The 26,907-nt window shown below is 43.8% G+C and overlaps 1 protein-coding gene across 2 annotated transcripts in view; it reads left to right on the top strand.

Annotated features, from left to right (window-relative positions):
• The first annotated feature begins 1,141 nt into the window (after positions 1-1,141).
• Positions 1,142-26,907, top strand: part of gbe1b (glucan (1,4-alpha-), branching enzyme 1b) — a 99,082-nt gene continuing 73,316 nt past the window's right edge. Inside the window, exons 1-5 of one of the 2 annotated variants that reach the window (XM_068317730.1) lie at positions 1,142-1,359; positions 19,942-20,111; positions 22,686-22,801; positions 24,870-24,995; positions 25,937-26,072. In XM_068317730.1, coding sequence (XP_068173831.1) covers positions 1,262-1,359; positions 19,942-20,111; positions 22,686-22,801; positions 24,870-24,995; positions 25,937-26,072 — 646 coding nt within the window. In that variant the 5' untranslated portion in view covers positions 1,142-1,261. The remainder of the gene's footprint in view (positions 1,360-19,941; positions 20,112-22,685; positions 22,802-24,869; positions 24,996-25,936; positions 26,073-26,907) is intronic. The other variant, XM_068317731.1, reaches the window with a different exon arrangement.

Here is a 26,907-nt window from a genome sequence, read left to right as displayed (position 1 = left end):
CACACAAAAAGGAATTCACAGCTAAAACATTCCTGAATGAAGAAAACTAACATTTATCAAAGTAAAAACAGAGGCTCTTGTCTTCATGTTGAATATGCTCCATCATATTCAAAGTACAGGACTTAAAACACGGAAGAAGATTTTTTATTTTTGCAGAAACACTTTAACCACACTCAAACATTTTACAATTTTACATTAGATGAAAGTGCTAAAGTGCTTCAAAAATATTAAAAACCAATAAAAAGAAATACAATTTAAAAATCAGTGCATTATATCAGGAAATTTGCAAGAGTGAGTTGATCATCAACTAAAGTGCATAGGACATTTTTGTGACACCAGATGTTCCTAAAGTTATTTAGGTCTTTTGTCATTTTGTAAAAACCAAATTCTAGTTTTAAACGATATCAAAAAGTCAATCCACTGGATTGACTTAAACATCCAGTGGATTGACTTAAACAGCTTTGGAGTACCATATATTTATTTTTCTCAAACATGGTTTTCACAATTAGGAAGAACTGTCCTTTGTAAAAAATGAATATGGCCCGCCAATTTCACAAAAATATAAGTTAGTTTAACAAACTTTTTTAAAGAGGATACAGAGGATCCACCAAACCACATTTCACAATAAAATGGCTCATAATTCTGAATCATCTTTCATTAAACTTTCCATACACAAACACAGAAGGGTACCTTTTCTTATTTGAGAAAATAATACCTGAGTTTAATTACAAATTTTCATCTTTTTAATCTTCTTGTATTTCTTCTTTCCCTCTTTTTTTCTGTCTTTCTTTCAATGAAATACTTCCAGTAAAAGGTTATTTCTGATAATTGTCAGTTTTTCTGTTGACTTGGCAACCAATGTTATATCCGATGTGATATTCAAATCGTATCCAAGGCACATGGAGAGTAATAAAATATCTCTCCATGTGCCTGATTATTTATAAAGCATGATTTCTTCGCAAGGACAGATATCTTCAGCTGTGTGCCATTCAAACTTTCTGTAGGTCACCCTGTGTTTCGTCACACGCTTCCTCTACTGTCATCTTAAAGTTGCACTACATCCCATCGGCTTCTCGTCTCTGTGATATGCTTGAAACACATGTTTTTTAATGGGCAGGACTTGGCAGCGAGCCCGCTGTCACTTTGTCACCTCAATAAAAGCTAGAACTCGGAGAATGTCCGTGGGTGCGTTGCCCCTGCAGCCAGTGCGACCATAGTCACAGACACACTCGGTGCTCGATTGGTTTCGCCTGGAGAAACCATGGCAGACACGGAGGATACAGTTACAACTCCTGAGTTCCGCTGCCTTCTCCAAATGGATCCTTTTCTGGAACCGTACCAGAAGGACTTCAAGAGGAGGTAAAATACGTATTGTGATCCGAGTTTGTCGCAGCGAGTCGTCCGAATCAGTCCTGGTGGAGGCGAGCAGAAGCCATGTTTTCGCTGATTCTCGCATCGTGAAATGACAATACATAAATGACAGATATGACGTGATCGAACACACACAGTCACCGTGTGTGTTCGGGTCTGAATGAGGAGAACACGTGCACCTGTCTGTTCCCGTTTGATTCCCGCCGGTCGTGTCATCGGTGTCTGGAAGTTATTCATCTACTGCAAAATGAACCACTATGACTAGGAAGTCTGTTTAGTTTATAAAGAGTTCCTATAAGTATGCATATAAGTGTACTTGTTGTTTATGACAGTGTCACTGACGTGTGCTTGTCAGGTGACGTTACGTAATGAAGTGGCCGGTCGGATTGTCCGGTTCTCAGTCATCAGGGCGTCCATTGTGGTTGTGGAGCATCAGCGGTCATGCTGCGCTGCAACAGCCTTTGGCTTCGGTTTTCAACGGAAGCTGTGGACGGATACACTCTCCATTTGGGGGTGCGGTAGTTCAGTTCACTTGGTCCTGGGCTGGGGGCCGGAGGGTGGTCGGTTCAAGACCCATGTAGAACAAAAAGGCTTGGAATGTGAACTGAGTGTGGAGAGGTGCCAGTGCACCTCCTGAGTGCGGCCGAGGCGCCTTTGAGCAATGCACCGTCCCCTTAGAAGGTGGGGCACAACACAAAGTAGCTGCCCACTGCTCTACCTGTGTGTGTGTGTGTGTGTGTGTGTGTGTGTGTGTGTGTGTGTGTGTGTGTGTGTGTGTGTGTGGAAAAAATAGGCTGGAGTAGAAAAATAATTGCCCAAAGGGGATTAATAAAGTTTGTTTCTTGCCCTCTAAAAATGTACCTGTTTTGCCTGTCTTTTTGGTGCAACTCTGCATCTTAGACATTAGTTGACATTTTTCTGGTCTCATATGCTTCATGGTTTCCCCTTCAGCCTGGAATTGGCCCTCATTCAAATTCATTATTCTGGTGGAAGTAACTGGCTTCGGAAAGAGTGGTGAAAGTGCTTTTCCAATGTTTGTGGGCTAATACAATTTATAAATCCAGGATTACATCCGCCACCAATTTCAATCACTTGTTTTTTCCCAGTTGCTTAAGTATGATTGGTGATGGTATAAAAATACACATAAAAATAGATGTGGGTGGAATAGAATATTCTTGCATAATGCATCTTTTTAATGTACAGTATATAATTTTTTTTTCCCCGGAAATGCATGAATCAAAGTTGACAGCTCTGTTGAACAATAATTACTTAACAGACTCAATAGAAATGTTTTAAACAACTTTCTTCTTGAAAGGTCCATGAGTCATACAAAGCAGATGCAAGAAACTGTTACATGCAGAACTGAATTTTATATTAACAGTGAAGTTCACAAAGGCGCTCAAAATTATTGAAAGGAAACAACCTTTTACGTCAGACACAAATGTGATTAAATGATAGGACATTATGTAAACCAGAGAATGATCTGTTGCTCGCTGGTAAAGTGTGTTGACCTTGTGCCTTCAATAATCTTTGAAGGTAATTAGATGTTCCCTGTAACTCAATAGACTGTCTCAAAAGTGTCTTTTCACCATTTAATTACATTTTACGTTAATTGTTTGTGATTATTGTTTCTTTTAATTGTTATGAGTCCAAACTTTAACCTGATGAACAGTCTGGAATTTAATGTAAGAACACACTTTTGAAAATAAATGGTCTAATGGCTGAATTGCAGTGAATGTTTTTTTCATCCAAAATAGTGTAAGGTTGTAATGGTGATTTGTTAAAACTGTATTTTTCCTCATGAGGATCATTTCTAGATGGAAGAGTCTCTGGCTCATAAATGTCTGCATGATTTTTGAGTTCAGTTCCCTGCTTCGTGTTAAATTATCACCCACTGAAACGCATCTTTTAAAAGAAATAATTGCATTGCTGTTTACTTGCATGCGGATTTTAATAATGATCTGCATTGCATCGATATCTACATTTCTATGGGTTGTCTGTGAAACTGGGCCCTACAGCTCTGCCCAGAGGCCACAATGTTCAATCAATTTTTCTCATTGTGTCAGATTGTGTTGCTCATGTGGCAGGTAAGGGACCACCTGCTTTGTAGTTGAAACATGTAAATGGGATCTGTATGTGTGCAGATATTAACATATGAGTTCAACCACACACTCAGCATGGGACTATTAGTCTTTACAACACTCATATGTGTCAGTGATGAAAGCTTCACATACATTTTTATTGATATGGATTCACTGTTGTGTGAAAACTAATTCTTGATAGGCTGCTGGTGTTCTAAGGCCTAGAGTCCAAACACCATATCTTTAAGGCAGGCATAAAAATCAAGAGCTTTCTCAAGCTGTGGAGTCACGCAGAGTCTGCAGAGTGCTAAGAATTCAAATGGCTTATCAGAAAGAGACCTATGACCACGCAGCATGATTCTTTAGATTTCACCACCATGTCATGGCTCAAGGCTGCCCACATCTCAGGTTTGCTGGACTTTCGTTAACACTGGCTATTGCCTCTGTGAGCACATAATTAAAGCGATTCCAGGAGTTTTCAATCCTCCCATTTTAATTACTTATTCCGTGGTTGCAGGCAGCTCTTATTCTATTTTATCAGGATGCTAGTTCCAGATTGATTGTGAAACCGTTGATGCTGCATGCAGGTTAGGGCCCCAGCGGGCAGTGCTCTGTTGATATGCTTCATTATTTACCCTTCCTGTTACACAAGTCTGCAGGAAGTGCTGCAAGGATTTTGCAACTCATGGCACCATGAATCTCCTAAATTGGACCAAATGAAAGCATGGAGCATTGGGACTGCTGCTCATTATGGTAAACCATTTTTGCAAAGATTTGAGTATGTCATCACAACTCATTTCAAAGTGGAAATACAGCAATAAAACTGAGACTCGCACTCGTGATGCAATACATTTAAAGCAAAACTGACTATTGATATGAAGAGATGGACAGTGATGCACATGCTCTGACTGAGTAATGAGCTGTAACACATATTACTTGTACCTAAATGTGGGCTATGATGAAATATTATAGTGACTGACTCACATTGCTGGACTGCTTCCTGTACATTATAATGCTGAATGTTTTATATTCTATCTCTAAAGGAGCTTTGGCAGCATTTATTTTCCTGTCAACTTGCTTGAGGGTCAAACTTTGATGTGAAGTTATTTGGGAATGTTACCTTTCATCAGTCAACCTCTTTGCAAATTTTCAAAGCCCTTTTTACTCTCAATGCATTCAGTTAAAGAAGTGAATTAATGACATTATTTGAAAGTCACCTTGCTGCTAGGCAGTATGGAAGCCCTTTTGCCTGAGATCCGGACGAGAAAAGGGTTTTCCTACTTGTGTCTCCAGGCTATTGTTGACTGTCCTGACACCTCTGTGCTTCAGCTGTCACCATCACTCACACACAAAGCGACAGACCTGAACAGTCACTCTAAATTTAGATGCCCAATTTCCTAGCAGCGAGTGTATGAACAGGTTAGAGATCAGATGCTGTGATGAACAAATTTAAAATACATAATTATCACTAAAACCTTTAAAATGCGAGTATAATTTTTTCTAAACTGTATTTGTCAACATAAAAAATTACCTTAGGTTGCAATCAATGTTCCCTCTAATTTTTCATGTGTCTGGGCAAACACACAAACTTCCTGAATGGACTGAGGACCACTGTGAGCAACATCAGGTGTGCACGTTGTGGCCTCACACCAGTATCACACTTGTTCAAAACCTTGGATCATAGCATGATACATGGCTTATTAAAAGAATGAAATTACAGCAGCAATTTTCATTTCTTTATTTTTAATGGAAGTGATTTGGCTCACTTGAAATGAAAAAGACAAAAATCTTGTTCTTCATGAGGTGTGTGTTATATGTAAGGGTCCTGCTTTGGCCTGGCTTAGGGTTCAGGTGTGGCCTGGTTTAGGGTACCGTTCTGGAAGAAATGATACATATACACCATTCATTCATTTTTCTACCCTCTTCATCCGCTTGCACAGCTCACAGGGAGTGTGACCGCCTCAGCTGTCTTAGGGCATGAGGCGGGGCAAACTTCAGACATAACATTTTGTTCACATTGAAACATTAGCCTTTGGTACAATGACGTGTGCTGTTGCTTGTGAAACAGTATAAATTCCGGTAACTATTTGTCTGTAAAATATCTAATTAGTCCTTTTTTTATTAGCATTTCTACTACCCATAAATTATCTAGTAGTAACAGCATTTAATGATAATACCCATAAATAAAAAAATGTCTAAATATCACTACAATATGCACAAATCTGACTTAAATTTTACCCTACTTTTTACATGGTTGTACACTTGGTCCTTATCGTATCATTGGCCGGACAGCTGTCACTCACTGAGTCACAATAAAAAATGGTAGAGAAAACAATAATATTGGTCTAATTATTTAGTTTACATTAGATCTAATATTCGATATTACTGTATTTAGTACTCCACATGTCTGCGTAGGTTCTCTCCGGGTTCTCCGGCTTCCTCCCACCTCAAAAAGCATGCGCTTCAGGTTGATTGGCCGTTCCAAATTGCCCGTAGGAATGAGTGTGTGCGTGCATGGTTGTATGTCTTGGTGTGTGGGTCCTCGGTGCACTGGCGTCGTGCCCAGAGTGTCCCCCGCCTCATGCCCTATGCCGCCGAGATAGGCTCCAGCTCCCCGTGACCCGCTGCAGCGGTAATCTGAAGATGACTGACTGTATTTAATACTGTGACACCCCTGGTGTTGTGTCATGTGGGCAAGAATGACAACCACGGACTTCTTTTGGTGAGCTTCATTTAAGCAACAATCCACAACTCTCAACTTCCACCCAGCACTCACTTTATACACTCACACGCCGACCCCCACCCCCTTCCAAGTCTCACCAACTCATGTACAACTGACACACGCACAGAACAACTCAGTGCAACAAAACACAACAGTAAAAGCACACGGGATATCAAATACGTTTATATTGAATTTTATTTTATGCCTAGTACAGAATTTCTCGTGCGCTGAGACTGCGAGAAGTGCGCAATTCAGCAGGCGCGCAGTTTTGAGGGAACACTGGTTGCAATGATCTGTTGTTTCCATAATTCAAGACACTCGGCATGGCTTTACAGAACGTATTTACATTTTTCAACTTTCACTGCATAAGCCTTGTTATTAAAAAAGATTGGTGTAGTTGTTGCAGCAGTAGTACCTGTAGAAGTCATGGCTTTACAAACTTTGAAGAATTAATTTGAATAAACAAGTTCACTGACAAGAGATGATATTATTACACAGATGCCAATTTTCCACTGATCAGGGGTTTCTGACTACGTTAATTCAAAATTGATCAATTCTGTGAATTGTCTATATCCATTGAGAAAGGGGGGGGGTATGGTGCCACATTTTTATTGTCATTGAAAGTTACCTCGAATCAACTCAATTTCGTAACTTGTTGACCTTGAATGGGAAAGTGGAATAACTGTTGCGCATCTGATGACAGATTTGCAATTGGATGAATGTGAAATGATTTAAACCAATGAAAATACTCATTTCACTCTAAATTAGATATAAATTAGTGAAAACCTCTTGGTTTCAGGGTGCGTAGGCTTCCTAGACCCCCCCCCCCTCCATTATCAATAGTTCAGCTGAAAAAATAATCCTTTCACCAACCCCAGTATTATAATAGAATATGAAAGAGGCATTCTTGAAACGTAAGGTTCACCATTTTGGAATCCTGCTGTTGAAAGGATACGACTGCATGGGTTATACTTTAAAGTTGTCCAGGGACATTCATTGTACAGTACATAAAAGACTCGGCCGTGACTAATGCTTATTAACATGTTGCTGAATTATAAAGTCTTTTAAAAGGCACGATATTTTCCGTTTCTCCCTCATTCACACCCTCTTAATACACTATAGGAATCACAGAGCTTGTGCACTGCTCTCATCCAGTGGTGTTGACCACTGAATGTGAAGTGTGTATTAATGGCTTATGTGGATGAGTCTCATTCAGACTCAAATGAAGACTTGATTGAGCACCAATATCAGCAGATGTTGTAGAGTAAGTTTCAATTGCATCTTTTCATTCACGTGTGTGTGTGTGTGTGTGTGTGTGTGTGTTGATTTATTCAAATGAAATGTATGGAGGTTTTTTGCATGGGTCTAAACTCGTACTTTTTTATTGATGCTTTTGTCCATTTGTAAACATTTCATATCCAGGGCATAACTCGGAAGCCATTCGGTGTTTTGTTTTGTGGAATTTTTTGGTAACTTGTCTAACGCATGAAACAAGTTTAAAACAAGTACCTTTTGGTACCTGTGATGTTTTGTTTTCCTTAGTTAGATGAGAAAACAATGAACTTGGGCTGTTTTTAGTTTTTGTTAATACCTTTTGACATATCTTCAACAAATTGTGCAAAAAGAACAAACAAATAGTTCCTTTTGCAAAAAAAGGGGTGGTGCAGGGGTCCACGGTGGGCGTCATGGCGAACGAACACAAAGTCGGCCCCATGTAGGCCGGGGGGGACCCAGAAGTCCGGGGCGCCGTGTTGCAAAGTGGGGATTGGTCTAAACGTCCCGGCTACCTCCAGCAGGGAGGAGCGCTGCTTGGCTGCGGACCACGGGGTGGTGGCGTCCGGGATGAAGTCCCCGGGAACTCTCAGCGTCTGGCCGTAGACGAGTTCTGCAGATGAGGACTGTAAGTCCTCCTTGGGGGCGCACCGTAGGCTGAGCATGACCCAGGGGAGCTTATCCACCCAGTCACTGTCGGTCAAGCTAGCGCGTAGTGCCGCCTTCATGGACCGGTGGAAGTGCTCACATAATCCGTTGGCTTGCGGGTGGTAGGAAGTGGTCCGGTGCAGCTTGACCCCAAGGCTCGTAGCTACTGCGTTCCACAGCTCCGAGGTGAACTGCGAGCCGCGGTTGGAGGAGAGGTCGGATGGAGTTCCGAAGCGCGCAACCCACGTGGAGATGAATGCACGGGCCACGTCGGACGCCGCTGTCGAGGAGAGAGGTACGGCCTCGGGCCAGCGGGTCGTCCTGTCTACCATGGTGAACAGGTAGGTGAAGCCGTTGGAGGAGGGAAGTGGGCCCACTAGGTCGACGTTGACGTGGTCAAATCTTCTCTCGGGGACCGTGAAAGGCTCAAAGGGGGCCTTTGTGTGGCGGTGCACTTTGGCGCATTGGCAGGCCACGCAGGAATCGACCCATGACCTCTAGTCCCTCTTGAGCCCCCGCCACACGAATTTCTGGGAGACCAGCTTCACGGAAGGCTTCCTGCCGGGGTGCAACAGGTTGTGCACCGCATCGAAAACGTCAGTCCGCGGGGACCAGGGGGCGGGGCTGGCCAGTGGAGACGTCACACAGCAGCTTGACGCCGGAGTCACCAACTGCAATATCCTCCAGGCTGAGTCCAGTGTCAGAGGTCCTGAGGGACTGTACCTCATCGTCCGAAGCCTGGTCGGCGGCCATACGGCCGTAATCAAGGCCCAGCTGGACGGTCCCGACGGCCGCCCTGGAGAGGCAGTTGTCTTTACCAGCGACGTCTTTACCAGCGACGTGCTGGATGTCCGTCGTGTACTCGGAGATGTATGACAGCTGGCGCTGCTGTCGAGCAGACCACGGTTCAGCCACCTTGGACATCAAGAACGTGAGGGGTTTGTGGTCCACGAACGCCGTGAAACTCCGGCCTTCTAGTAGGAAGCGAAAATGGCAGATGGCCAAGAAAAGGCTCAGGAGTTCCCTGTCAAACGCACTGTACTTGCGTTCCCTGGGGGTTAACTGGCGGCTGAAAAAGGCAAGGAGCTGCCAGGCACCACCGACCAACTGTTCATGCACAGCACCGACAGCGTAGTCCGAGGCATCGGTTGTGACTGCGACTGGGGCCCCAGGCACCGGGTGAGCCAACATAGCGGCGCCGCTTAGCGCCAACTTGGTCGTGTCGAAGGCGGTCTGTCGCTCGTCCGTCCAGTCGACGGCCTGGTTGGGGGACTTGTTCTTCAGGGCCTCGTACAGCGGGCGCATGGTGTGCGCTGCTCGGTGAATGAACCGGTGGTAGAACGTCACCATGCCGAGGAACTACCGGAGCGCTCGGGCTGTGTGTGGCCTAGGGAAGGCAGAGACAGCTTCCACTTTCGAAGGGAGGGGGACGGTGCCATTTTTGTCGATGAGATGTCCGAGAAAGTGAATGGAGGTCTGCCCGAAAAGACACTTGGCCAGGTTGATGATCAGGCCGTGCTGGTTAAGTCTTGTGAAGAGGTCCCGGAGGTGAGTCAGGTGTTCCTCCTCTGAGGAGCTAGCGACCAGAATGTCGTCTAAGTAGACGAAAACGAAAGGCATGTCCCTTAGCGCAGAGTCCATCAGCCTTTGGAAGGATTGGGCTGCATTTTTAAGCCCAAATGGCATACGCATGAACTCAAACAGTCCAAAGGGTGTGACCACCGCCGTCTTGGGAATGTCTGAGAGGTGCACGGGGACTTGGTGGTAACCACGTACCAAGTCAACTTTAGAGAAGACGACCTTACCCGCCAGGTGCGCCGAAAAATCTTGGATGTGGGGAACCGGGTAGCGGTCCGGTATAGTAGCATCGTTGAGGCGACGGTAATCGCCGCACGGTCGCCAACCGCCGTCTGGTTTAGGCACGATTTGGAGGGGCGAGGCCCAGGGGCTGTCCGAGTGTCAGATTATCCCAAGCCGCTCCATATTAGCGAACTCGCCAGCCTCTCCGGATCGAGCCGCCGGGCCCTAGCATAGATGGGAGGGCCCTTAGTGTCAATGTGGTGCTCGACACCATGTTTGGCCGTGGCGGCGGAGAAGGTGGGTTGGGGAACTCGCTGAGGAGGTGCTGGTACTTGTCACCCTCCGAAAGAGAACTGGAGAGGCCGTTGTATTCTGCCCCGTCGCGGACGCACTGTAACGAGGAGAAGGTCAGTGCGTCCACCAGGCGGCCATGTTTGACGTCCACGAGCAGGCCATGGGCACACAGAAAATTGGCGCCGAGGAGGGGGAAGGAGATGTCGGCCGTGACAAACTCCCATGTGAAGCGCTGGCCCCCAAAACACAGTCTAACAGTTTTTGTGCCATAGGTGCGAATCGGGGTGTCGTTGGCGTACGTCAACGGCGGTCCCTGGGCCCCACCGGCGGTGTCCCTCACCGTGGCTGGCAGGACGCTCCTCTGAGCACCGGTGTCGCAGAGGAACTTACGTCCAGAGATAGAGTCTTTAATGAACAGTAACTGGGTCGTGGCGCCCGCGCTCACAGCCTTCACAGAGCGCGGGCCATAGCTGCAGGGGGCGCGGCACTGCTTCGCCTTCACGCCGAAGCGTGCGTGGAAGTAGCATAACCCCGGGTCAGAACGGTCGGAGGTGGCGGGGGCGTTTCTGTCAGTCTGTACACCGGCGTACAGGGGTGTGTGACTGCGTGCCGGGGGAGCGTGACTGCGCGCCGGGGCCAACACATCGGGGGTGAAACGCTGTGTAGCTAAGAAGAAACGGTCAGCCTCCTCTGCTAGAGCACGGGGTTCCGTAATGGTCGTATTGGCGAGCGCCGTCTGCACGTGCGGCGGCATGTGCCTCAGGAAAAGTTCAATGAAGAGGAAATTCAGTTCTTCCTCCCCCAGTAGGGCTAACATCATTTCCATGTGTTCTGAAGGTTTGCTGTCCCCCAAACCTTTAATGGCAAACAAACGCCTGGCTCTCTCAGGCCGTGACAGTTCAAAAGTTTTGAGGACATATGCCTTTAATGCTGGGTACTTATCACTCGCAGGAGGGGATGTGATGAAACCCACTGCCCTGGCTGCAGTAGAGCTCCCTAGGGCTGCGACGACGTGGTCGTAGCGTGTAGCGTCGTCATCCACGCCGCGGAGGGCGAACTGAGCCTCCGCCTGGGCGAACCATGCCGCGGCGGACGTCTCCCAAAACTCTGGCAATCTCAGGACGATAGTGATGTTCGTCATTTTCGGATCAGTCTCGGAAACTTCGTCAAGACTGACGTCGGGGTCACCAGTGTGGTGCCGAAGAATTGGAGTCAGAGGCGGAGTATTGAAAGGAGCATAAACTTTACTGCTGAACATTTGATCAGGGTAAGACAGAATGACTAACACCTTAACCTGTCCGTGTAGGAACACCCAAACTACACCCAAAGTACCTGGGTGAATTATGTGACCCCACTACAAACTACTTTTTAATGTCAGGCTGCTAATTAACTGGAAAATATGACGCTGTTTTACTCCTAGAACTGACTTTAACGTCGGTCTCACCGCCGTGAATCTCACCGCACGTTGCTGCAGACAGAATACACAAGCCTGAATGCACCCCTCCGCCGCCTACCCAGAGCTATCAACTACATTTGTAAATCAATGCAGCACGCCCGTTGGCACCTTTGTCTAGCAGTGACTGCTTTTGAAATTTCAGAAAAGGCTGGAAGATCAGCTTTGAGGGTCTTTCATTCACCTTTATGCCAGTTTCTCCGTGTTTTTCCACATTATAATAGAATGGACCATCACTAGATTCCAGATGACAGCACAATGGCATTTTTTAGACCAATTAAGTTTAAAGAGGGTTATTTAAGACGCCAAATAGTTAGGAAATACTGAGATCAGTCAGTCAGTCAAACTTTATTAGTAGAATTGAGGAAAATTTGTTATGTTGTGCTACGTAACCACCGGTGCTCCTACAGTCTGCTCTACCGTCTGAGAGCAGCTCAGTCAGAGCCGGGACTTCGGTGACGCCCCTTCACTACCGTTGTTAGGGGGCGTGGGCCTGAGTGCCTTGTGAGGGGGCTCCCCTGGTGACGGAGTGCGGCATGACTGCCGGCCAGACTGCCGGCCTTTTTTTCAGCGATCATGTTTTTAACCAATATTAATATGAATATTAAGCCACATATATAAGACGCACCGGATTATAAGGCGCACTACGGGTTTATGAGAAATGTTTAGGTGTTTAGGTGCGCCTTACAGTGCGGAAAATACGGTAATGATAAAAATAATTAAATATGTATTTTTCTTGGTATTTACATTTATTTCTAAATGACTGCTAAATAATTCAAATACACACAAATGGTGCTGTAGTTTAAAGATTTTCCTGTAACAGTTGTTCTGACAGCAGTCTGTTTGAGAAAGATCCACTGACTGTTTATTAGTTGGTGGGAAAGGTGGTCCAGAATGGACACCATTTTTTTTAAGCGTCCCCCTTGCCACCATGGCATCCAGTGTGTCCAGTTAAAGCCAATATCAGAGAAGACCTTTGGAATCAATTTTGATTAGTCTGTTGGTTTCATCGGCTCCAATGCTGCTCTCCCAGCAGCATTGGACGAGTGGGGTCACCATATCATCCTTGCCCTGAAGGTACAGAGACTATAGCTCTGCTAGACTCTTCTCCTTCTGATGCCAACAAGCTTCACATTGTTCTTGGCCTCGTTCAGAAGCTAGTGAATTTCAGCCAGACCTGTCTACAACTGTCAGCCAGTGCCCTGGGCTCCTCCTACTCTCCGTCATCTTTACACCAGACCCCTGCAGAGTCAGATGTTTTCTGAAAATGTGAAGTGTACATGGTGAACTGTAACAAAAACAACACAGTCCCTGAAAAATAATTTATCTTTAAGGTATTAAAATGTTTGAAGTTGTAGGGAATATTACTGGGGTTGCGCTAGCCATTCGCCACTCGCCATAGGTGAAATAAATTCCAGATTGGCTACAAGGTTTTCAGACTGTGTAGCCACAGTGGCGTTCTTATTTTTATGGAAAAAAGGCTAAAACTTACATCTTTTTCGCTCGCTAGCGGCACTCGCTATTTCCGCTAGCGACAGCGCCAGCGCCGCTACTGCTGCTAGCGAGTGGCGCTAGCAGGAATAGCGCCGTTATTTCCGCATGCCGACATGAACCGAACGCTCCCAATCATTCAATATGCATTTGGGTCATAACGTCCCCTCGTCCAAAGAAAAACAAAAATATTGTTTTTTTACAAGCTGAACCGGCAAATTGGTGTAAGACAAGGCGAGGACGATCAATGAAAAGAATCCAGTGTTTTATAGTTGAGTTTGTGTTAAAGTCCTCATTAATAAACAAATGGTGAATGCTGAGAGGGGGGAGGAGTCGAGACGGACCGATCAGAAGGTAAATGAAAGATATTATCAATACTTGTCTTAGACTTTTGATCCCTATTACCGGCAGGAATAACCAGTGAAAGTTACAAGTAAACATTGAGTAATATTTTGTATGACTGTATCTTCACATAGTGAATGCAAGTATTCAGTTGTTGAATCTCACATTTATTCCTGCATAAAGTAGGAGAGAAATAAAGATAGTTCAGCTTGAACTGTTGACTTTAGTGTATTTTTGTAGGTAAACTGAACAGAAGATTTTGCCCTCAGAATGCAGGAAAACAACCCCATTTTCTAAAAAATTTCCCAGGGGAGGCCCCCCGGACCCCCCCCAACAACCCCCACGACGAGCGTCGGTCGTCCGCGCACTGCACCACTGTCTTGGACACAGACTGTGGCTTTTTGTGGCTTACTCGATTCTTTTACACTGAGCCACAGTGGCTTAGTCATACTACCTCCTAGAGCAAGTCCAGTATTAGATTGCGTCGATTGTTCGAGAAAACGTAGAAATCCAACACTGGACTGATTTTTGGACTAGACAGGTCGTTGAAGTCACTTATGGCAGTGCTGTGTGCAATACTATTTGTAAAGGTAATATCTCAGTTTTCTCCAATACATTTACAGATAGAGAACAAAACAAGAGATAAGACAGCCAGGCCCATAATCTGTAACTCAGATCTATAATCTCCTACTGCTCTATTACCACCAAATAGGGGACAGGACAGAACTCCTTTGTAATTTCTTGCTACAGTGACTCATTGTGACTCTTATTGTGCACTACCTGACAATAAACAGTATTAGTTATGAGAGAAAATAAGACTATTGTGTATATACAGTATATATGTGCGTGTGAGTGTGTGTGTGTATACTATATATTTTTCAATATATTCTATATCCTCACATATATCCGACACTCACGCACGCAGCCGAACGAGTGTGTGTGTGTGTTTGTGCGTGTGTGTGTGCGCGCGCGTGTGTGTATTGTTTATGAATTATTTTCATATATCAATCTTCTGCGCATGCGCGAGCAGGCTGCAGTTTCCTCTGCTCAGAGCGAGTTTGTTTGCATAATTTTGCGGTTTTTTTCTATGTTTCTGCGTGTATTTTTCTAACGTAAAATTATATAATGTATAGTGATATGCTGGTGTACTCCAGGGAGGAGTTGATGTCCATGAGGGTCAAAGGAGACCCCGCAACACGCGATCTCATCCCCGCTGAGCTCCGACGGAGATATCGCGGATGCCGAGCGGGTCGAGTTGAAAGGACTAGACTAACAGCTAGAGCCGCTAACCGGAGGAGAGTCAAGCCCTCCGTCCCCTCCGTCATCATGGGGAACGTGAACTCTCTACCCAACAAGTTGGACGAACTGACGGCGCTGTGCAGGACTGATCATCGCTACCGGGAGACCAGCTTGTTGGTGTTCTCAGAGACGTGGCTAACTGGCGACGTGCCGGACGCTAACGTCCGACTAACCGGCTTCTCCTCCGTCCGAGCGGACCGGGACACGAACACCGCCGGTAAGAAGAAAGGAGGTGGATTAATCCTCTACACCAACGATAGATGGTGCCATCCGGGACATGTGACGGTGAAATCAACACTGTGTAACCGCGATCTGGAGCTAACAGCTGTTAGCATCAGACCCTACTACCTGGCGCGTGAATTCTCACACGTCATCGTCCTCGCCGTCTACATCCCTCCACGTGCGGACCCTGAGGCGGCACGAGAGACCATCTGTGGGACCACCTCTGCTCTTCGGACCCGGCACCCGGAGGCGCTCGTCATCATCACCGGTGACTTCAATCACGTCACCTTGGACTCGGAGGAGGAGGAAGCTGGAGAATGCAGCTGGAGAAGCAGCTGGGGCGCAACCAAGTGCGGGAGGTCTGGAATGGGATGAGAACCATCACCGGACACGGGAAAGGGCGCAGCACTGTGGAGGGGAATATTGAACGAGCGAATGAACTTAACAGCTTTTTCAATCGGTTCAGCTCCCCCACCACTCCCGGCTCCTCGTCCCAGGCCTCTCCTGGCCTACAGACCTCTCCTGGCCTACAGGCCTCTCCTGGCCCTACAGACCGCTCCACTGATGCTCCCTCCTCCTGTGCTTCCTCTCCTTCCACCCCTGCCACTTCTCCCGAGCCCACTCCAAGAACTGCGAAGCTCAACGGCCCCACCTCAACCACTGGACTTCCAACCTCGCCACAACCTCCTGCTCCCACCACGACCGAGACCATCATCACTGCAGACCTGGTGACGACAACGCTGAGGAGGCTCCGTCCCTACAAGGCGGCTGGACCAGATAAGGTCTCCCCAAGACTCCTCCGAGCCTGTGCTTCGGAACTAGGGGACCCCCTGCAACAATTGTTCAACCTCAGTCTGCGGCTGGGGAGGGTCCCGTCACTGTGGAAGACCTCCTGCATTGTCCCTGTACCCAAGAAAGGACGCCCTACTGAGCTCAACGACCACCGACCGGTCGCTCTTACCTCCCACGTAATGAAGACCCTAGAGCGACTGGTCCTGGAGCTTATGCGTCCACAGGTGCAGGGTGCTATGGACCCTCTCCAGTTTGCCTATCAGGCCAAGGTTGGGGTTGACGATGCTGTCATGTACCTCCTCCACCGCACACTCTCCTACCTGGACGCCGGGGGCTGTGCCGTCAGAGTGCTCTTCTTCGACTTTTCGAGTGCCTTCAACACCATCCAGCCCCAGCTCCTGCAGGATAAACTGACCTCCATGGCTGTGGACCCCTACCTCGTGAGCTGGATTACGGACTACCTAACGGACAGACCCCAGTACGTCCGTATGGGGGACTGCTTGTCTTCTATGGTGACCAGCAGCACGGGGGCGCCACAGGGGACCGTTCTATCCCCCATTCTCTTCACCCTCTACACATCAGACTTCAAGCACAACTCGGATACATGCCACATACAGAAGTACTCCGATGACACCGCGATAGTGGCATGTATCCGGGAGGGTGATGAGGGGGGGTACAGGGCATTGGTGGCTGACTTCGTGGAGTGGTGCCAACAGAACCAGCTCCAGCTCAACGTCTCCAAGACAAAGGAGATGGTTCTGGATTTCCGGCGGGCACCTCCCTCTCCACAGCCGGTGATCATCAATGGCAGTGAGGTGGAGGTGGTAGAAAACTATAAGTACCTGGGACTGCAGCTAGACAGCAGACTGGACTGGTCACTCAACTCCAACTGTGTGTACAAGAAGGGGCAGAGCAGGATGTACTTCCTAAGGAGGCTGGCCTCCTTCAACATCTGTCCTAAGCTCCTTTTCATGTTCTATCAGTCCGTAGTCTCCAGTGTGCTGTCATACGCCATTGTGTGTTGGGGTGGGGGGGCCAGGAAAAGAGATATGGACCGTCTGAACAGACTCATCCGCAGAGCGGGCTCAGTGGTCGGGCTGAGCCTGGACTCTGTGGATATGCTTCTGGAGAGCAGGACCATGTCTAAAATTAAGGCCATCATGAACAACACCAGGCACCCCCTACACACCACCTTCTCCCAGCAGAGAAGCACCTTCAGCGGCAGACTGCTGTCACACAGCGCCTCCACAGAGAGGCTGAGGTCCTCCTTCGTGCCCCGTGCCATCAGGGGGTACAATGACTCTCTCAGGAGGAGCGGGGGGGAGGTGGCGAGGTCAGCACGGGGTTGAAAATGGATTTAATTTAATTTAAATTTAATTTTATACTGTTGTATATATATATATATATATATATATATATATATATATATATATAAAATTTATTTATTTATTTTTTATACTGTTTTTATATTTTAATTCAATTTTATACTGTTTAGATTTTATTTTATACTGTTTGTATTTTAATACTGTAATATTTTAAATTTTATACTGTTTATATTTTTAGTTATAGTTTAGTATATAAGTCCTGTTAGTGCTGCATGTGCCTGTCTGTTAGTGTAATGTATGTCTTGTGGTATGTCCTGTGATGTCAGTGTTTCCTTTTCTCCTGGTGTTTATCCAGTATTATTTGTTAAGTAATGCCTGAGCAGTGGATATATGCAATTTCCTCCGGGATTAATAAAGTATCTATCTATCTATCTATCTATCTATCTATCTATATCCAGCATTTTTATAGTGAGGAAAAAATCACATGTAGCTGGATAGTAACAAAACCACAGTAGTCATAATCCAGCTGTGTCATGACACGATTTCATGTTCTGTGGCTTATTATTATTTTGGCTTCATGGCCCACGATGTAACTGTTTCAGTTCGGCTTCGCTGCTCTCCTCTGTGTCGTTTGTGCCACAGCAGGTAGCCCATTTTTAGAAAAACCTTCTGATAAACCCACTGTAGGCTTTTTACTCAGCTTCAAACTGCAGGCAGAAATAGTTAGCAACACCCTTGTGGACACAGAGACATATACAGCAGCTAAAGAGCTGCTTATTTCCATTTGTCGCTGGCTGTGTAAAATGTCATCATTTTTACTGCTTATATCCTCTACTGAAATTTCTAATCCAGAGCCTAGTGTTTGGTATTTAAAGAAAATTACTGTAGTGTGACAATACACTTTTAGCTTTCATTAATATGAGTAATATTAATGATTAACATTATTAATATTAATTAATTTCATATTCAACATAGGTCCGACATGTAGTTCCTCTTCAGGTCATGTAAACTAACTGTTCCAGCTGAGAGTCACCCTGAAGAGACTTACGTTTTTACTTAGTGGCTGTGAAATGAAAGTGAGAGCAGTTGAATACTGTCAGGAAGTTTTCACATTAAAATTCAATATTCTTATGCCAGACTAAAACTATTATTGACTCCCACTTGTCCAGGATAACCCTGGCATAAGTATATGTAGATCCATTCGCTGGAATTTAAATATTAACAGGTAATTTCTACACTGATTACATGAGCTGGAAAAAATGCACTTATAGGTTCCATAACCTCGGAAGACATGTGATGACTTTAAGTGAAGACGGAGGGACAACAGATGAGAATTCTGCTCTCCTATCATTGGTGGGACTTTATTAAGAATTCAGGGCTACTCTGAGGGAATGGCCGTACTCTGAGGCTCTGCTCTTTGGCTTAATTGGAGAATGTTGTACGGCATGCTGCCTATGGGTACCATGTATAGTCTCGTACCAAATGTGCTACTGAATAATTGTAACCTTAATCTGGTGCCAGGATGAAAGAGGAGAAGAATGACACTTCATTAAAATAGCATTTATAGATCAAGTGCTGCAAAGGTGCTCTCAAGACACACAAGCATGTATATGTTTTGTATGTGTGTGTCTGTGTTTGTGTGTGTGTGTGTGTGTGTGTGTGTGTGTGTGTGTGTGTGTGTTGTGTGATCAGATCCCACCTTGCTGCATTCTCACATGGGAACAGGCTCAGGAGATTCATGGTGAACACAGCATCAGTGCAGGATTTGGGTTCTTAGTCCTTATGGATCTCATTTGTTATAATCATAAGCAGGACTTTCATGCCTATTAATAATGTGGCTTCGCCCTGCAAGTCCTCCCTTTGCGCTTCCTTTCAGTATAGTCTTGAAATGGGGACAAAATGGCAAAGGAGGCATGTGGCATCATTGGTCGGACTTTAAAGCTTTACATTTGGCAAGAGCTGCCTGTATCCACTACGCTCAACATGGGGAGCAGCTGCTGAGAAATTGTACTGTTGCTTCAGCCCATCATGACTAGCCCCGGGGCATTCCCAGGCCAGTCTGAACTTGGCTTCAGGGCTGTAGGGTAGAATGCACTTAACTCAGTTGGCTGAAAGAGGCTTTCTGTACCAGGGGGAATCTGATATGGACACCAACTGGCTGCAGGAACTTAAGTGAGATAAATTGCAAAGTAGTCAGTGTATCCTTCCCAGTTGAAGGTAACAGACAGAGGTTTATTAGTCATGTTATGCCTGTAGTAACACATTGTTGTGGGAATGAGACAGGTTTGCATCCTCAGATGGCACTTCAGAGATAATGCTACAACGAAAATGTTAGGATGCTGCATTGAATGTAATTGAAAGTATTTTAGACATGTTGAAATGAAATCAACACTTTAAAACACATTACCACAGTTTCATTTGTATTCATGTATTTTTAATTTATTTGATAGGTGTTCACCCATTTAATTTAATGGGCTTGTTAGTAAGAGTTACAAATAATTGGCAATAATTAATTACCAGAATTACATAATAAAACTGTTAGAATTATACGATCGATGATTTTGAATATTACATTCATGACTTACTGAAAATACAGCAGAGCAGCTGTTTTCTCCTCAAATGGTAATAATACTAGTAAATATTAACATGATGATATGTTATGTGTTCACATGTCGACACGCTGTGTCGCCATTGTGACAAAACAATAATGAAACCATTTGAATTTCTAATTCCTCCTGTGGCGAGTAACAGCCTTTCTTTGGAAATAAAATTCCAATGTGGTGAATTTTCCTTCTTACATGATTTTGGTCTTTTTCCTTTTGTTTGAAGGTATGGTCTGCTACAAAAACAGCTTTTCCAGCTGGAGGAGGCAGAAGGAGGCTTTGACCAGTTCACACGTAGCTACAAGACCTTTGGTGTGCAGCGGCAGCCTGACAACAGCCTCCTTTTTAAGGAGTGGGCTCCTGCTGCAGAAGCCCTCTTCCTCACTGGTGACTTTAGTAAGTAGTCTCAGGAGAAATATCAGCGCAGGAACAAGTCAGCAGTGTGACATCATATTTTATTTTCTCAAAGCTTTAACTGTTTCTCAACTGATATCGGAGCATGTATGCTCCATATTTAAAGCACGGAATTCCTATAAATCTGGCCAAATGTGGATGTGAATGCCTGAAAATTAAAGATAAAAGTTGAGGCTTTTTTGTTTCCAAGTATGTCTTCTTTCGCTCTCAATTAATTTGTATAATAAGTTTTTTTGTGTTATCAAATCCCCTTTGCTTTTCATATGGTAGATCCTGTCATGGTGTTTTTAAGGAAGCATGCAGCCATCAGACAGCTGAAGTTCTGCTTTGTTGAAGTTGTATAATAACTGACAATTTGCAATAGTTCTACCAAAAAGGAATACAAGCTTTAATTAAAAGTTACATGCACTGATGGGAGTCTCACGAAAATAAAAGTTTGAGTGCAAATGTAGAGCTTGCATATGTTGATTGTTAAATAAGAAAATATTGATGCCAAAATGCTCAAACTGAAGACAAAGCAGAGGGAGCTGGGTTACAAGGTTCTCGGCCCTTTTGATCAATCAACTTGGGAGTGGGAATTGTGAAAAAATATTGATGACACTGGATAAACCAGCAGACTGAAGGGAGTTCTTTTGAATGTGAGAGTGTTTTTTTCTATGTTCTAGTTATTTCATCATCGCCTGTAAAGTTGTTGAGTGAGTGCAACCTCTGTTTTTGTGCTGAAATCTCTGTTCCCTGCAGACCCAGCTTTGGAAGTAATTTCAGGTTAATGGTCTTCTGAGTGGTATTTTTCTAGTTTTTTCTAGTTGTGAAAATGCACAAAAAGTGTTTATTTGTGTCATCGTTAGCAAGATTAAGTGAGACTCGCTTTTATCTATCAAACAGATATGTAAGGTAATGCACGCTCTCTGTTTTCTTTATTTCTTAGTATTTTATCTTGATGTACTGAGCTCTATTACACATGCCAGCCGTAATATATTACCCCAAACAAACGAGTGAATACACAAAAAATAATAACAGAAAATCAAGAATAACATGAAGGATGGTGGCAGAGTTCAGATCTATGCTCATAACTCAAACATCATTAGTTATACCGCAGCACACACTAGTCTCTGTGCCACATCCATTCTGAACTGAAGCCCTGCAGGTAATGATAAAGGGAAGCAAACGCTAATACCCTCAGATTGATACTGTGCATCAAAGCAGAGATTTATCAATTTGTTTATTGTCCCTACACATTTCCTTTTGTGTTATCGCTGTTGCTGCCATTCCCCATTTCCATATTTTTCCCGTTCCTTTTCCTTTTTTAATTATCTTCCCAGGACCTTGGGCAGCAGCTCAATTCCAACATTCAATTCTGTGAGAGATTACATTTTGACATGGCTCAGTCATATTATTTGATTTCAATTTCATAGTAAATGTGGAAACAGCCCAGCAGCCCTAGTCATGAATATGGTGCATGTTGGATGCATAATGCACTGTTTTTTAACGTAGCTTAAGCAAAAGCAGATAAATAAATTTTGACAAAATATGACTTGGCCTGCCTATGAGGAGTGCTGGTGTTGTGCCAAGCCACTTCTGTAGCATTTCCTCTGATTCATTTTCTTTCCCACCTGTGTCTTTTTCCCCTCATGAATAGCAACCAGCTATGGATTACTGAATTAAAAACAAGATCCTACATTGACATACCAAAGTGGCATCTTCATATATTCCTGTCAGTCAATGACAATTTGTAATGTGTGATCAGCAGGTTATGGATGTAATGCCCCTCTTTTCCCTCATAGATAAAATTCAATGAGCAGTAAAGTGGTATTTTATCAGTTTTTCTTTTAGCTGACTGAACCTGCTGCTTTACTCACTGTTGCAAAAGTCATGGAATCAGGGCAGAGCACGAAAACAAAAAGAAAGGATTAGGGTAGATGTTTTTTTAGATGAGACAGTGGGAGACCAATTGTGTGAAGACAAGTGTAGAATCAGAAAAATAAAGAGGCCTGTGACCACAAGGGGATATTGGAATAATGTAAAAGCAGCGGTGATAACGTTCAGCTCTGTCTGCTGTTAGCATGAAAAAACCGCAACTGTTATTTATTTTATTTCCAAACATTTTCAAATCCCTGTGTTTGAATTAAAAAAATTACTTCCAGCGACAACTCCTGGTGGTAAAATTTAAAAATCTTGCATAAAAATGCTTTCCTGGATGGGTGAAGCAATAATCATGAAACTAATTCACATAATCAGACTTGAACTAAAAGTATAACACAGATTTGTAATAATACATCAGCTAAAAAAGGTTTAAGAGGTTATTTTCATCCTGACGAGTCAAGACCTCACTTTGGTCACATGATAGATCTAAGGCTAATAAACAAGCTACAAAAATCATTACCTCAAACTATATATTTTGTAATATTTATGCTAAGATATATGCACCGACTTCCTGTAGGCATTGATTGTTTGGCTTTGTTTGATCAGGAAACTGCTCTTTAGACCTTATATTTGAGTCTGTATTGTAAACCAATTAATCTGATTTGTTCAATTGCGCTCTGTGTTCCCCTACAGATGGCTGGGAAAAATTCTCCCACTCCTACAAAAAGAAAGACTTTGGCAAATGGGAACTGATTCTGCCACCCAAGCATGACAAATCTCCAGCTGTGGATCACAACACTAAACTCAAGGTAGAGAACAGAACGTAGTTTCACGCCCTCATTAGGTGTCATACTGCTATGATGGCACTTGTCACTGTTACCTACGAGTGAGAGTCCGTGTCATGTGAAACCCTGGTGTGTGACTGTCAACAACCTGCCATACTCACAGCATGCAGAGCATAGATTACTCTATGTACACATTCTGCGCAGTGGATGGTAGGCACACCTCAAGAGCCCAGGTGAAGGCTTTTATTTTATCGCCTGTCTGCTGCAGGTGTCCCATAGGGCATTGATCCATGTTTGTCTCGTAAATAATTCATTAGGCTTAAATACAAAAAGACAGTCCGTCTATTATGCTATGTCTCCCAAGAAAATAGTGTGGAAGAGTAATAATCTTGAAATTAGATGCCAGACATGGAATGGATGGCATCGAGGCACCACTCTCCTTGGGACTGGGTCATCGTTGGCAGACTTCTGCACCCTGGACAGACTGTCCACCTCCCATTGTTGGTGGAGGTCAGTCTAAGGACGATAACAAGCAGATGGAAGCGCTGGCACCTGGCCTTTTCTTGTGCACCCCTGCTGCCTATGAATGCTGTCTTGCTGTGAGCTCTACTTTAGAATTAGTTCCACAGCACTCCCTCGTGGAAGCACAAACCTGGCTCCAATCACTCTTGTGTAGAGCAGTTTGCCCTTCTACCCCCTTTGTTCAGGGCCCAATTTGTCTCGTAAACAAGCGGTGTCATTTTGCGACAACATTTGCAATGAGCTTTTCATGTTGACGGTATGCAAGGCTTCAGAAAAGTGAACCAAAGTGTCATCTGACTGATCAAACACACATCTTTTCATCCACACCTTACTTCTTGGCTATTGGTTTTCTCTTTGTTGTTGTTTTTCCCATTCATGCACCACCTATGGCTTCACAGCAGCCAGATTTTTGTTTAATGCTCCAAAAGCAGGCTGACTTGTCTGAAGGGCCACTGCTCTATCAGGCTTTATGCCAGTCCATTTATCCAACTATCTTCTCCTAATCCTATAAACTGTGAAGCATGTCATAAGGGGAGCCAGGCAGCTAACCCCAAGGTGGCCTGGCCATAATGAAAAAAACCCCAGAGGGGGGTCTGGCCAACGGCTTGCAGGCAGGTGGCATTGGAACAGTCATTACTTCACAACAGAGGCCAGAATTAGTTTGGTTCTTATTCCTGTTTCTGCAGGGGAAATAACAGGGTGAACACATACTGTGGGTAACACTACAGGATTGATTTCTTGGTGGATTTTTCAAACTCTCACGCAGATTTTCTCCTTTATTTTTTGACTGGTAGAGGCAAAGTAACTTGTCACCGAGATTTCCAAACTAATTTTACCCCCTTACAGCCCTGAATTGCAGATGTAATAGATTTCCTATTTGTCTAAATCGCTCTCTCCTCGAGATAGTCCAGCAAGTGTCTGCATTAAAATCAGCAGAGGAGTTTCTCCCAAAATAAAACACAGCAAATTACCATTGAATTCAGATTCACCATAACACAAATCTCAGTCAATACTGCAGCATTTTGTCCTCTACTTCTTTGTCTTCAGTGTGTCCACCTGCAATAGTTTTGAAACTGTGTATTGGAGAGCGGAGGCAATTTTCTGGAAAAATGAAAAATGTTTGCTTTATTGGCTGAACAATCTGCCTCATCTTTTTTATATAATGCATGGAGAGTAACAGCACAGTTTAATGATGTAAGCACTTCATGGCTACAAGGTGTAAATAAATGCTGACTTTAAACTTGCAGACACGAAGCGATAGAAAACTGGCAGGAGTCAAAAGAAGACCTTGAAGCCTCTGATGTTTTGCCAAGCCTCTTTAATTATAGAGGATTCTTATTTCTGGCTCATTATGTTCCTTTTTTCCAGTTATATTTTCACTTCTCATCACTTTACTTTTCTTGGTGTGCTATTATCCATTTTTTTCTCCTCTGTTATTTTAGTTAAGATTTCCCAAGCTACAATCCTGCATCCACTTACTGTACAATGTATATTTCTTTGTTCTCTCTGTCTATGTCTTGTCTAAATACCCTTGCTTGAACATAAGAGTCATTTTTGTCTCATTTCTCAGGTGGTAGTTCACACCAAACAGGGTGAGAGGCTGTACCGGATCTCACCATGGGCCAAATACGTGACAAGGGAGGAGAAAAATGTCATCTATGACTGGGTTCACTGGGATCCTCCTCATCCTTACACTGTAATCCTTTTTTTTTTTTTGTGCAACCCTTTTTTTTTAATAATATGATTTTAAAAAGAGGAAATAGAATCTGTCATTTTAAGCTGCCAATATTGCACAATCGTCTTTTTAAATGTAAACGTATAGATTCTTAATCTTTAACAGAATATTTATTAGAACTTGCTGCGTAAAACAAAGTTATATGTGAAATATGCCTTAACAAGGGATAAATGATAGGAGTGCTTGATAGACACATGATTCCTTATGGATTTATATTTCAGACCTCAAAAATAATGAGGTTGGTTCAACTTGTTTATTTGATTTGCAGTATGTGATAATTATGGTTTTTTTATACACTGTTTTTGTTTTCTGTTACCTTCCTGTTACGTTTTGCTTTTTCATCAAGAATTTTCCTCTTTGTTGTGGTGGTGTAGAAGTGTATATATTGAGGTAGATAAAAAAAAAAAAGATTCCTGTGAAAAGCAACCTTACATCTGCAGGTGTTACTGTCAGTGTTTGATGCTGCTGATTTGAGAGGGTCTGAATTTGCATCAGCGCTACTTGATGTCATCAGCACAAGTAAGCACAAGCACAACAATAAGAGGCTATTAAAGACCACCTTACCTTCTCTATCATTTATTTGGTTCCATTTAAATTAGAGGGGCCCTGTTACTGGGAGCATTATTTGCTTTATTTACAAATGGCTTACTCATGCACTTCATACATGGCCTGAATGGTAACCATCAGGAGACGGATTGTTGCCCAGGCAGATTGAATCATGTAATAATCATGGTGTGTGAGTGACATTGACATCAGCCTCTGGAAAAATATCAATGCGCAGACCCAAGAAACAGAATGTCTTTATTATCAGTGACCGAATGTTCTGTTCTTTTGGAAGTTTGTTGGAAAAGATGCTGCTCATCATAATTATCAGCTCAACCCCAGGGTTTTTTTTTTTTCAGCACATTCATCCTCGGCCAAAGAAGCCCGCAAGCCTGAGGATATACGAGGCCCATGTGGGCATCGCTTCACCCGAGGCAAAGATCGCTTCATATACCAACTTCACAACCAATGTGCTGCCTCGTATAAAAGATCTAGGTGAGAAACTTGAGACCATGTCTCTTCCCTTTTTGGTCCTCTTGGCTTTTCAGCACCCCGAGTCTGCAAATGATGTGTAACAATCACCCTGTCAGAGCTTTTGTTAACTCAGCTTTTCCGAATTTGCCATACATACAGAGGAGGTGAAGCATTAATTTGATGTATATGTACACCCATACACACAAAATTAGACGATGTGGCTTGAAAAACAGTAATAAAGGTGTGCAAGTGCCTTGTATTTGTAACTGTCAGAGTTGTGCGCCATTGTTGTTAGCACAGGTCTGTAACCCAGCTGTTCTGCCATGCTGCTTTTTGTATCGCTGTTTTTTAGAGGTTTTTCAGTGGTGGACCTGTCAAACTTTCCCTCTATAAAACTGCTTCATCAAGGAAATGTTTTATCAATAGCATGGCCTGGAGGGATTAATGACCATTGGAAAGTTTTGGGGGTTTTTTATTTTTTTTGTGAAGACAGCTCCACAGGGGAAGTCAAATGAGACAACAACTCTAATCTACAATTCAATTATTGTGACTAAGACCGTAAATATCAAACATCAATGTCCTTTTTTTCACGTCCCAGAAAAAAAAGATACCTCACAGACATTAACTTATATTCGTCACTTGTTTTCAAGCATGTAGATGGCATTGAAACTGTACATACAGGACTAGCATTTTCATACACAGTTTTCAGTGTAGTTATTGAACAATGTGACATGAGTCAACTGGTATTGTTAAAATATCATTTATTACATCTTGTTTGTTGCACATCTTTTGATAATCTTACATATGCATAAAGAGAATCTGTTCAAAGAAATGTGATGTTGGATGGATTCTATTC

This window comes from Antennarius striatus, chromosome 6 (assembly GCF_040054535.1).
Source record: "Antennarius striatus isolate MH-2024 chromosome 6, ASM4005453v1, whole genome shotgun sequence".
NCBI lineage: Eukaryota > Metazoa > Chordata > Actinopteri > Lophiiformes > Antennariidae > Antennarius > Antennarius striatus.
This window is presented reverse-complemented; position numbering and strand designations above follow the sequence as displayed.